We start from the raw sequence: 13,338 nt of genomic DNA, 5'->3' as shown, positions 1-13,338 counted from the left end.
CTCCTGTTGATTATAAATTTGAAATATGGAATGAAAGATTCATAAACCTACACAACTGATGGCCATGAAAATACCAGTTAGTCCAAGCATATCTGCATGAGACAGTTCTTGTGCCATAACTGGGTGACACTGCTTTTTCCACACCCCAACCCAGAGCCATGAACATACATTTTTCAAATTGGGAAATCTGTTCTACTTATTTTATCCTCCCTCTAGCAAATGATATGCACCAAAAAACCTTCAAAATAATATCATTCATTTATAAGCTAACCGATTTAATGAAATAAAAGAAGAGAAAGGAACATAGAAACTTGAGAACTCATCAGGATTGTATCAATGCACTGCCAACAAAGTGTTGGGTTTGAAATCTCATGCTTATTTCCAGAAAGGAAGGTGATTGCAACCACCTTCAGGGCAAATCCGGAAATTCATTCTGACGCTTTTGGGAATCCATTACCCAGGCACATCTTATATGATTTCCGCTTCCACTGCACACAGGATGTTGTTCGTCGTGGTGGAAATTAAGTTGTGCTGCTCCTCGTTATTAAATATTTCACAGTCCTGTCACCTCTGCAGTGAGGCAACATAAAGCAAAGTTTCTGCAGTTATTACCAGCCTTGTGCTGGGAGCCAAATACAAGGCTCTATTGATTTATTTTAAACTTTCCTGCTATCTCCAAGACTTCACTCCAACTCAACCTCCCCATAACCTCTGTCCTGCTCCCACCAACTTTCAACTCCTGACTTCCAGACCAGTCCTGGACTCACAAAGACAAAAGAAACTGCAGATGCTGGAATCTCAAACAAATTCAGAATATCGCAAGAACTTGGCAGATCAAGCCACATCTGTGGAGGAAAAAGGTACAGGTTGACATTTCAGCTCGAGATCCTGCATCAGGAATGAAGGGGAACAGGAAAGACTGCCAGTGTGGGATACAGGCTGGTTGGTGACAGAGAGAACCAGATAGGGAGGGGATGATGGACGGATGGAAACAGGTGAGGAAAGAGGATGGGACGAATGAACAAAGGGAGAAGATAACTAGGTGGACAGGCAAGTGTGTGTGGGAGGAGAGCACCAGGAATGTTGGTTACCTGAAATTGGAAAATTCAATATTCATACCACGGCCACCCAAACAGAAAACGAGATATTGATTCCTCCCACTTTCTAGAGATCAAAGATGCAGCCAAGGGCACAGTACTTATTCCAAGCCTAATCCAGCATACCCCACAGCTCTTTCTCCACTAGGGTGATGATTGCATTGGTGCTGCTTCCTGCACTTGTGCAGGACTGATCAATTTTATCATCTGTACCACCAACTTCCACCCTGCCCGAAAATTCACCTGGACCATCTCTGACACTTCCTTTCTGGATCTCTGTCTCCATCTCAGGAGACAGATTTGCCACTGACATCTTCTATGAACCTACTGACTCCCACAGCTACGTTGACTACACCTCCTCCCACTCTGCAACCTCTGCATGCATTTCCTCCATTTCCCACACATCTTCTCTGAAACCAACCTGACCCCACCCACCCCCTCCCCCACAGGGACCGTTTTCTTCAGGACTCCCTGATCTGCCCACTCCTCCCCACCAACCTCTCCCAGTCCACTGACACTTTCCCCTGCAACCATATGAGGTGTAACACCTGTCCCTTCACCTCCCCCCCCCCAGCCCATCACCCAAGGACCTAAACAGTCTTTCTAGTGAGTCAGAGGCTCACCTGTGACTTATCCAACCTGGTCTACTGCACTCAGTGCCTGCGATGTGGCCTTCTCTATATTGGCGAAACCAAACATAGACCAGACAAATATTTTGGGGAGCACCTGTACTCTCTCCACAATGGCCATCTTGAGCTTCTAAGCTGCATGTCATTTTAACTCTCCTTCCCACTCCCACACCAATCTGCCTGTACTCAGTCTTCTCCATTGTTTTGGAGAAGCCAAATGCCAATTGGAAGAACAAGATCTCATGTTCTGCTTGGTTGCCTACATCACGATGGTATGAATATTGAATTTCCAAATTTCAGGTAACCCACAACCCTGGTGTTCACTCCACCCACCCCCCACCACCACACACACACACATGCCCATCTAGTTTTCTTCCCCCTTTGCTCATTCCTCCCATCCCCTCTCCCCACCTGATTCCACCTGCCCATCATCTCCTCCCCAACTGGTTCGACCCATCATCTACCAGCCTCTGTCACAACCCCCTTCCCCCCACCTGGTTCCATCTGCCCATCATCCCATCTGACTCCACCATCACCGATCAGCCTCTGTCCCACCCACTCCCATCCTCCACAAACTGCTGCATACTGGCAACCTTTCCTGTTCTCCCTCAGTCCTGATGCACTGTCTCAATCAGAAATGTAGACTAACACCTTTTACCACTACGTAGGTACACTGACCTGCTGAGTTCTTCCAGCATTCCATTTTTAGTCCTGGACTCAGCACTTTCCCACTTCATGCTTCACAATGTGCAAAGAGCAGTGTGCAAAGATGAAGCTGCAGTGTCTGATTCTGTTGTCTTTGGGTGCTGTGTCAGCCTCACAACCTGCAGAGTTACTGGCACGCTCTTCCAATTCTAGGCTATTGTTTCCAAGTTTCACATTTGACACCACTTTGTCCACTCTCTTGGGATGAACATTCATTGATTTAAATTTAACGTGAGTGGTTCACACCTTTGTTCTAACAGCTGGTGACAGTGTGCCCATTCAAACCTGTTGAACATCCAGTGATAGGAAGAGTTGGCAGTGCTTGTTCTGGAGATCAATACCTTGTTGGAGGAGGCCACTCCTTGATTGGGGTGTGTTGTGGGGGTTGATGTTGGAGCATGGGCCATTCAGAGGACAGTGATTGCAATCAATGGATGAGGGAAGGACAAGAGTTTAAGCAACATGACTTAATTCACTGATGGGCACTCCTCAGTCAACATGGACTCATGTCTCCTGCAAAGAAGTGGGAAAGGGAGAAACAATGTCATCTGGTCCCTATCAGATGAGGAACCTGCATCAACTGCAAGGATGATTTGCCACTGGAACTGCTCGGTCAAATTTCCGGAGTGACTTGATTTTTGATTGTATTAAAATTAAAAGAAATTAACACATCTGAATTTTGAAGCCCATGTATCTTCAAATGCATTTTCTAAAATCTATTTCTTTTGCAATTTCTTTTATTTCAGCAACTGAGAAATGATTGTGGATGGCAACAGAAAAAGTAGGCCACTTATTAAAATAAGGAAATAAATACAAAATCACAAAGTAAAAGACTTGAATTCATATAGTACCTTCCATTGCCACAGGACGTCAGACTTACTGAGATACAAAAGCTTGTGGGTACCCGACAGGAGGTAGAATGATGCAATTCTACTTCATCATCCCCAGCAAATGCCTGCTGCCTCTGGCCACTTGAATGGCAAAAGTAAAATAAATTGCCATAGCTCCTTGCACCTCAGTTCTGTAATTTATGATTTTTACCCATCCACACTTTCATCCAAAGATGAGATTTATCTTCCTCCCAGTCTGCTTCTGAAAAGAACATTGGGTCCTGTGATTATCCACTGACCCTCTACAATGCTCCTTTGCCCACCCCTGTAAAACTGATGCAACTTTTCTCCACCATCAGTCTGCCTGCTTTGAAGAATGATTCTTTCCTCTTCCCATCACAGCAGCCAATGCTTAAAGCCAGTAAGTCATAAGCAGGCCTTCTGTATTCTTAAACCTCTGAGTCACTTTGAGGCCAGCAAATCCACTTCTTTCTGAGGTGCTCTTCTCTGGTTTTATTTTGAAAATTGTTTTTTCAGACAGATACAAAAGCCTCTGGATTTCAATGTGGCTGTGGATGCCTGAAGCAGGTTCACAAGAATATGATGATCACACAAGAGAAAAGGCAGCGGCAATGGGAGGTGTGGTCCAGACTTCACAGACAGTTAATGCAAGTGTGAGGAATAGTCAGAAGTTAAATTATCTCAGAAGACATTGAATAATCTGAGGACAGCTTGGGTCAGAATAACTTTTTTTTTGGCTGGTATAAAATTATTTGTGGAATCAAATGCAGTCGAGTGAGAGCACCTTTCCCTTTCCTGGGGGCTTTGCATCCCAATCTAAAAATATGAGCAAATAATCCAGGTTGACACTCTCACCCTGTGGTATGGGGTGAATGCTGTACTGTTGGGGATAACGATTGCAATAAATAGATGGGGGAAGGACGAAAGTTAAGCAACAGAATGCACTGGATGGACAGATGTGCTGCTAGGATTTGTTTCACTTTGAAAAAGAATGTTATTGATCTAATGTTATGGAGATCAGACAAAAAAAATTCCAAGGTACCTTGGTTTCTCCCACCAAGGTCAAAAAGAGGTTTGTCAAAGTTTCTTTTGAAATTCTACTCTCATCTGACAATATGTAATCATGGTTAATGCACAGCAGAATCACTGCAACTAAGGCGAGACTGAATAAAACATATCTGTGTTTTTAATGACATAATTTATAGAGTAAATAAATGTTTATATATGTCAGTACCCTTTCAATTCGGTTACTTAGTGCATGCATCTCAGTTGCTGAACACGTGAAATGTATGCTGCAAAGTTGGTGTTTGCTTTTAGAATGCTGTTTGCTAATATCACTAGTGTGATAAATGTGAAATTATATGTCGCACAAATCCCCAAGAAGATTATCTGAATCAACTTGCATGTAATTACCATTCACCATCTGTTCCACCAGGGCCTGAGCTGATCTGCTGGCATCTTGCAATTTTCTGAATTTTTCAGGTTTCTCTCTTTCAATAGCCTACAACATAACAATAAAATGAGCTTCCCTTGTATCACATTCCTGAGGGAGGTTGAAAGAAAATCAGCATTCTGCATATCTTTGGCTGAGTTAATTTGTATATAAAGACAGTTACATTAACCATTTATTGAACATGCAGTTTTGGAGTAAATAAGATGATATTCACACGTTTGCTTCATGTTTTGCTAATATTTCTGCCAATAAATGTCAGGGTATCAGAGTTTTTGAAATTGTGCACAGCATCCTCGATCAATAAATGGTGTAAATAATTGGGGGGAGAGATATTGAGGGGAATCTTGGCACCCTGACATTCCAGTCTGAATATAAAAGCTCAAAAGATATATCAGCATATTTAGTAAAGGTTTATGTTTAGTATTCCAGTCCTCCTTAAACTGAAGATGGCTCAATTAATATTTTATTCTCAGCCTGGCCAATTGCTACAGAGCTGGAGTTTATCATCATCAATGCCTGAGCAGAATTTAATCTTCGTTGATAAGGTAAAAACAAGGTTCTTAAATTTCTGTATGTGTGTTGAAAATGCAACAGAACAAATAGACAAAAGCACTCAATGGATCTCCTTTTTGTAAAGATTTTTCAAGGTGATTGTGGAACGCAATCAAAACACGTAATGTATTACTTCATCGGCATCCGTGACCAAATGGCTCATTTCAGGGCCTCTAGAAATTCATCTCTGGTCGGCAGTGCTAAGTATGCTACATGTACATGAGTATGTTCTTCACTGAAATCCTTTGACCTCAATGGAATGTATTTCAGAGTTAAAATACTTATGCAACCATACAGGGAATTTAGCACAACCAACTGGAAATGTAGTTCGAGGCAGTGTCTTTCACAGAGTAAATACTTGACTTACATTAACTTTTTCCTGAAGATCTGAAATACTTCCTTCTTTCCGGTATATTGCAAACTCTGGGCTTTGAAGGATAACTTCTGATCGTGTCATCCAGCTGTGCAGCTCTGTTGTATCAACATCAAACCTTCAGAAATAACAGCCAATTATTAATAAAAGTCTGTCACCACTTCACATTTCATTTTCTCTTCTCAGTACAGAGAAATTCAATCGAATCGCATATCAAGGAATGCAAGGCAATTCAACTCCATTTTTTATGGATTGACTGTCTCCAGTGGACTTCACTTTATTAAATATACTCCTGCTTTACAATGGAACAGTTCTTAAGCTTTGGATGTGAAATGTGGTAGGAAGATAAAATTTCTTCGCAGAAAATAAAACAAGAGGGATAAATTTTAATAATGGCAATAGTCTTAATGCAAGTTATAGTTACTGACAGTGGAGTAGTGTAAAAAGACTGCTTCATTCGTGCAGAAAAAATGGAGACAGTCTACATGTCGATGTTGTTTATATATGGCGTGATTATGAGTTTTCTTTCTCCTGGCCTCTCCTTCGGGGTTGAGGATGACCTGCTTCCACTGCAGTTCCATGAGAGTTCAGATGGCTCATGAGGCCAACTTGGCATCTGCAGACTCTGCCACAGGTGGGGGAGGAGGGCTGGGTGGGCTCATCATACGGGGTGGGGATGCACCTCATCCTCTGTTTTTGCTGAGCTTTTGTGTGCTGTTGATGATGAGACTCAAGGCCCATCCCAGATGCTTCTTCTCCGCTTTCAGCCATCACCAGCGAGGGATCCCAGTGAGCCATCGAGGACATTACATTTTTAAGGAGCCTCTGAGAACATCCTCATATCAAGTTATCCATCCTCCTGGTTACCTGTAGCCATATGGAGTTTGGACTAAAGTGTATCTTTCAAGAGCTGCGACCATCATGCAAACTAACTGGCCAGCCTATCTAAGCTGACTGAGCGTGATCAATGAATGGACCCTGGGAACATTGGTCAGCAAAGGAAGTGTGCCAATGGCTCAGTTATCCCGGCAGTGGATATGAAGGACTTTGCAGAGGCAGTAAATGAAATAGCTCCAGTGCTTTGAGGTACCAGGTGCAGGTGGTCCATACCTCTGAGGCATACAGAAATACAGAATCTCTGCTGCTTGATAGACCATGAGCTGTGTGCGAGATTTGAGGTCTCACAACACTCTTTTCAGCGCATGGCTGAGTAAAGGCTGTGCTGGCACACAAAAGATGATGGCAAATTTCTTCAATGACATCTGCCTTTCTGAGATATGGAAAACGGTCCATGTTTTCCAAAGTCTGATTGTGGTTCATCTTCAGAGGACCAGTATTGTGCAGAGAAAGGCAAACAGTTAGACGATCTTTGTGTTGTGGATGTGTAGTGTAAGGCCCATTGTCTTCTGTGCTTCAGAGGATGAGTTAATGGTGATTTAGAGCTTGGCCTCCAAAGGTCCCCATACTCAGACACCATGTGAACACTACAGCTCTGTGAGCGAGATTGGATTCTCCATGGTATCAGAGTGAAGGTGACAAAGGTTGAATAATTTCTTATTTGTCCGAAAGATTTGCTCCACCCCAGTGGGAAGCTTTTTGGAGACAAAGCGCACAGCTGTGGTGAGAAAAGTTGAGAAAAATATTGGGGGAATGAAGCAGCCTTATTTAGCTCCAATTTACATTTGATAAGTGGTAGATTCATAGAGTGTTACAGCACGGAAATATGCCCTTAATCCCAACCCATCCATGCCGACTGTGTTGCCCAGCGAACTAATCCCATCTGCCAGCATTTGGCCCATAGCCCTCTAAACTTCTCCCATTCATGTACTTATTTAGATGACTTTTAAATGTTCCTAATGTGCCCGCCTCAACCACTATTTCTGGCAGCTCATTCCAAATACACTCCACCCTTGGTTAAAATCATAACTGGCATACCAATATTCAGCAGACGAAGAGTGGAGATGAACTTCTGAGGGCATCCAAGTTGGACAATGATTTTCCACAATCCCTCTTAATGATGGCCAAAAATTGTTGCAAGCTAATAAAAATGTTATCCCTCAATCTCCTCCGTTCCAGAGAATAAAGTCCTAGTCTATGCAACCTCTCCTGCTTTTCCTGTGGAGTTGTTATGTGGTGATCACATTCATTGGACTCCATGTTGCAATTTGGGGAGCAGCTCTTGGGACACTGGGAAGAAACAGTCGACCAGGACTTGGGAAAAGTCCTTCTTTGTGACAGACAGAAGGGACACACTCTGGTAGCTACCACAATCAGACTTTTGCCCTATTTGGCATGTTTGCACTGCCTCTGAGATTACCTGGCATATCCACCTCTTTGCAAATGTGGGAGGTGAGGCTGTGATTTAGTGCTTTAAGGTCCTGATCAGCAAGCTTTTGATTCCCAAGGCCTCGTTCTCTTCAGCGTGATGAGTGACTGTGAATCATCTGCACAAGTTGCCAGGGTAACTAAAGGCATTTTCTTTTCTAATTGTCCATGAAGTTGTGGCACTTACTGTAAACCGTGCTTTCCATGGGATCTGGATTTCCACACACACTGCACTGGAAGTCAGGATTGAACCCAGGGTGCTGGAGCTGAGAGGCAGCAGCACTAACCACTGTGCCACTATGTTGTCCCACCCCTCTACTCATCAATACAGTATCTAGTTCTGAATCAGACAAATGAAGTCACATTTGCTAGTGACGGAGCAATTTAAAAAATGTTGATATACAAGAGGGCAGAAATAAAGAAGAATCTCAGAAGCTTGCAAGATTGCAGTAAGTTACAAAGGAAAAAAATGGCGAGGAATGAAGGAAAGCTGAGGGGGGCAAAAAAGGATGAGAAGTTAAAAACTCAGACTGGCAATGCAAATCAGAAAGACAGTGGTGACGGGTGCAAGTTAGAATAAGGGAAGCAGAAGGAGCTTCAGCTAATGGAGGTAGATGGAAGGGAGGTGAGCTTTGGAATCATTGTCCAGAGGGAGCAAGGGAATGGATGAATATTTAGTTGATGAGCTGAAGCAGAAGTGAGATCAGGCTGGGTTACATAACATGGAAGCAGGCAATCTAAGTAATGCTGTGGATATGTGCTCTGAAGTTAACTTGTCATCCAATTCAATGCCAAAACTGCCAAAGGGCTGGTTCAGATTAACTTGGCTGTCAGATGGAAGAATGGAATCAGTAATTGGGATCAGTGCTTGCGATGGGAATAGATGGCCATTTTTTTTGAACTTCACAGTTTATCTGGAGGAAATCCCAAACCACTCAACAAAACAAATTAACAGCCCAACCCAACAGAGACAAGGAGGAGGTCAGTTGTGGTGGTGATGACACAGAGCGGATTTTCTGATGATGTCACAAGTGTCACAGTAGAGACTGAACCAATCTTAAGATCTGTTCTTTGCATACCAAATATGGAAGCTCACTCACTGGCCCTTCCTGCTGTTTACAGGCTTTTAAAACACAGGTTTCGTCTCATCTAATTATAACTTCACAAATTGTTTCCATTTTCTCCTTTCAGCTTCAGTGACGCTCTGCATTAAAGAGCTCAGTGTCTCACCTTATGATCTCGATTAGAGTAAGTGCTGTTCTACTGGAAAGAGCAGTAATTAAGGAAACCCTCTAATATAATTGGAAAGAATTAGTTAGAGAATTGGCAATTTTTGTACATTTTTTCCATTTTTCTTTAAATATTAAGTGTCAATGACATCATAAGGAAGACGGTTATTTGGATTCAACAATGTGTAGAGAAGGAAATATATGATATACAGCTGAACTCCAGCACCTTGGAGTTAATGATCTCAGTGGATAATGTTAATTTAGATTCTTCACGTAAGTGGAATAAGTAAATCATCAAGCCCAGAATGAACAGCAATTTCAATAGGACTCGCTGTAACTGTGCATTTTAAACAAACAGGGCTACAGAAAAAACTAACAAATATTCCATTTTACTCACAATTCTCTGCACCAATTAGGCTTGGTGACCTAACACTAACAGCAATTCTTGTGGATTTCCAGCTCTTGTTAACAAGTGAACAACATTTGGAAGATCAGTTCGTTTTAAGCAGGATATTATTGTTGAATACCAATAACGTGTGACAATGCAGCACTGCTGTTTCTAAACAGACTGCTTTCTCAGACCTGCAAAGTAATTTATCCTGTGCTCCTTTGGGTGTACTCAAATGTTTTACTGTTCTAATATTTTGGTATGCCTTCTAATGCTGGAAGCATTGATTCCAGATTCTCGGCTCACCAATACAAATAATGATACAAAGATACAAAAAATTGAATAATTTGGGACCTTTATGTCATACCATCAGAACAAAGAGGACACCTTCAGTCTGAGTTTATCCCTGAAAAGTTTCATAAATGACTTAATTTTTCACATTATTTTTCAAGTTCATTATTTTCTGGTTTTGCTTCCTTGTATTTTCCCAAGCCTCAGAGGGCTCATAAATAATCTGCATCTATCCTTTCAAATAGACTCTCCATGTAACTGTCAGACTGCCAAGATGCAGGTCAGCCATCGTCTAACTGAATGGCAGAACAAACTCGAAGAGTTGAAGGTTCAACTCCTGCTCCCATGTTCCTCAAAAGCGCGGTAAAGCAGCCTTGCCGAGCTTGCCGTGAGATCCTTAATCCCAAGATATGGAAGAACAACAGGGCTCCTAAGTATTTTTCCAAGTAAACTTGCAACCTCCATCAAATTCACAGTGTTTCAAAGTGGAGTCACAAACACAATGAACGACAAAATAATTCTGTATATTCAACATGTCCCCTAATCCATTCTCCGCTGAAAGTAAATGAATTTCCACGGTGCACATGAGTATGCCACAATGCAGTATCACACACTTGTGATCACACTTCACATGGGAGCCCAGTTAACAAATGTAGGCAGGTTACTCACACGGTGGGAGAGGCAGAGTAAAGGTCACATTCAAGAATATTTTCACCCAATTTTTATACATTTGTACCAGACAGTGTTAAGGAATTTTTGCTCTCTCTCTCTCTCTCCTTCCTCAGTCAGGATACTCGAGCTGCGTACACAATGTGAAGTCAAGTCACAAGTGCTGGGCTAGGCAGACTGAAGCTCAGCAACTGGGTTGCTTGAAGACTGAACCATTAGCTCTTTCCATCCATAGAAGTGAAGGGGATAGTTTAAACACAATCCATTTTCTCCTGCTGCCCACTGATCAAAATCTGAGAGTTGTAGGTCATCTGTCAATTCACTGCAGAGATCTAATCTCCAAGAAGTGTATTCTCTCTCTGAGTGATCACAACATAGACACTGGATATGCATTTGGAGTCACCAGCACCCACTGTTTGGGTCAAAATGGCACTTGCTGTCACACACAAACATCTGCCGCGAATTGCGCTGGAGGCCACCTGTGAAGAGACATTATCACATGCATTGCTGACGTCATGATGGCAATCAGTATGCAAAGTCAATCTGATGCCAGGTTGCCATCTGAGAGATCATTGCTCCAAACAATGTCTTCTCAGACAGTCGAACATACAATAAGCAGCAGGAAGTAACCCATGACACCCACACTGAGTCCCCACCCTCCCCACAGGCAAAATTCAATGGGATCAACTACTTACAGTTGCTTCTTCTGGATTTTGCTGCACTTCCTCAAGTGTCTAGTGCTTTCCACTCATGTTTCAAGTTGTGTGCAGAGTGAGGTCTAGTAAATGCTTAAAGACTTTTTGCTGATAACCTTTTCCACAATCAACAATTGCACACATCTAAGGATGCAGTCAGCACTGGAATACAGTATGTTTGAGGCAGTGGAAGAAACTGCTTGGAGAAGCGCTCTCATCTGTATCCCATATCCACCAAGAGTGCTAAGGGAGCAATATTCCTCTCTGAACCGTAGCAAGGAACAAACCATTCTGCCAAATGCAGCAGCTCCCACTTCAATTTCCAATCAGGAAAAGGACCGTGATATCATTGGCTATCAAGGTTACTGTGGTAACAAATTGTTTTGTAGAAATAATTTAGCATATTAGCTAAGTCACTGGATGAGTATCCAAAGGTCTCGACTACAGATCCAAAGGCAAAAGTTTGAATCTCGACAAGGCAAATGGGGAATGGAAATATTAAATAAATTTGTCATGAAAATATTCAAGCATGAGTACTAGTCGTGAATTTCAAAAAGGTAAGAGACCAGATGAAATTACTGCCTTTGCACAACTTGTTCGTCATATTTCACAGTGTGCTGAAGCACAGATCTTTGTGCTGTTTGGACTTCCCACACTTCCACTTAGTGTTGGGCTGAAAGGTGCACTAATGCCCTTCAGGGCTGAAAACTGCCACCTATACAATTACAGCAATTAAAGAGGCCAGAAAATGGCCATTCAGCCAAAGTAGTCTCTGCCAGTATTTATGCTCCACTGGAGCCTCATCATTTAAATCTATTGACGTACCTCTCCAATCCCTTCAGCCCATCATGTCCATGCTGACCTTTTGGCCCATCTGCACTGATCCCATTTGCCTGAATTAGGTCCATATTCTTTTTTGCCTTGCTTTTTCAAGTGCCTGTCTAAATGCCTCTTAAACATAGTGATTGTATCTGATTACATCACTTCCTCTTGTAACGCATTCCAGATATCAACCATCCTCTGTACAAAAAAAACTTTCCCCTCAGATCCTCTTTAAAATTTCTTCCCCTCACCGTAATCCTATGCCCTCTTGTTTTTAATATCCACATCATAGGAAAAAGATTCTGACCATCTCACCTAACTATATCTCTCACAATTTTCACTACCTTTATCAGGTCACCCCACAGTCTCCTTGCCTCCAGAGAATACAAGCCCAACCTATCCAATCTCTCCCCATAACTAGTCTTCCAATCCAGGCAATACCCTGGTGAATCTTCTCTCTTCAGTGCAATCACATCCTTCCAATAGAGCGGCCACCAGAAATGCACACAACACTCCAAGTGTGGTCAAACCAGTAAAGTTGCAACATAACATCCCAACTTTTATATTCTATGCCCAATCTATGAAAGCAAGCACACCATATACCTTCTTCATCACCCTGTGTTGCCACTGTCTACCTTTGTTGCCACCTTCAGGGGACTATAGACATGATCACCCAGGTTCCCTTGTTTACCAACACTCCTAAGCTCCCTACCATTAACTGTATATGTCCTACCCCCATTTGACTTCCTGAAATGCATCACCTTGCAGTTGTTGGCATGAAATTATCTGCCCAACTTTCCATCTGATCTATATTCTGCTTTAGTCTGAGACAACCTTCCTCACAATCTACGACACCACCAATTTTCATATCATCCACAAACTTACCAATCATCCCTCCAACATCCACATCCAAGTTATTAATATATATACCACAGACAACAACGGTTCCAGCATCAATCTCTGTGGTACACTACTGGACACAGACTTCCAATCAGAAAAGCATCCCGCCGGTACCCACCTCTGACTCCTATCGCCAAGACAATTTTGAATCCAATTTGCCAACTCACCTTGGATCCCATGTGCCTTAAACTTCTGGACCAACCAACCATGCTTGACCTTGTCAAATGCCTTATGCAAGTCCAACTTGACAATGTCTACCACCCAACTTCCGTCAAACGTTTTCGTTACCTCTTCAAAAAATTCATTTGAATTGGTGTGAGAGGATTTACCACACACAAAGACTTGTTGACTATCCCTAA

General features: G+C 42.4%; 1 protein-coding gene across 3 annotated transcripts in view; it reads right to left on the bottom strand.

Moving 5' to 3' along the window:
• dmd (dystrophin) overlaps window positions 1–13,338 on the bottom strand; it is a 1,415,828-nt gene that overhangs the window by 834,051 nt on the left and 568,439 nt on the right. For all 3 annotated transcript variants that reach the window (XM_052015085.1, XM_052015086.1, XM_052015087.1), the window contains exons 18-19: window positions 5,655–5,778; window positions 4,696–4,783 (exon numbers count right to left, since the gene is read on the bottom strand). In XM_052015085.1, the coding sequence (XP_051871045.1) occupies window positions 4,696–4,783; window positions 5,655–5,778 (212 nt within the window). The remainder of the gene's footprint in view (window positions 1–4,695; window positions 4,784–5,654; window positions 5,779–13,338) is intronic.

Source organism: Pristis pectinata, chromosome 4, assembly GCF_009764475.1.
Source record: "Pristis pectinata isolate sPriPec2 chromosome 4, sPriPec2.1.pri, whole genome shotgun sequence".
Lineage (NCBI taxonomy): Eukaryota > Metazoa > Chordata > Chondrichthyes > Rhinopristiformes > Pristidae > Pristis > Pristis pectinata.
Note: the sequence above shows the minus strand (reverse complement) of the source record. Positions and strands in the feature narration are given on the sequence as shown.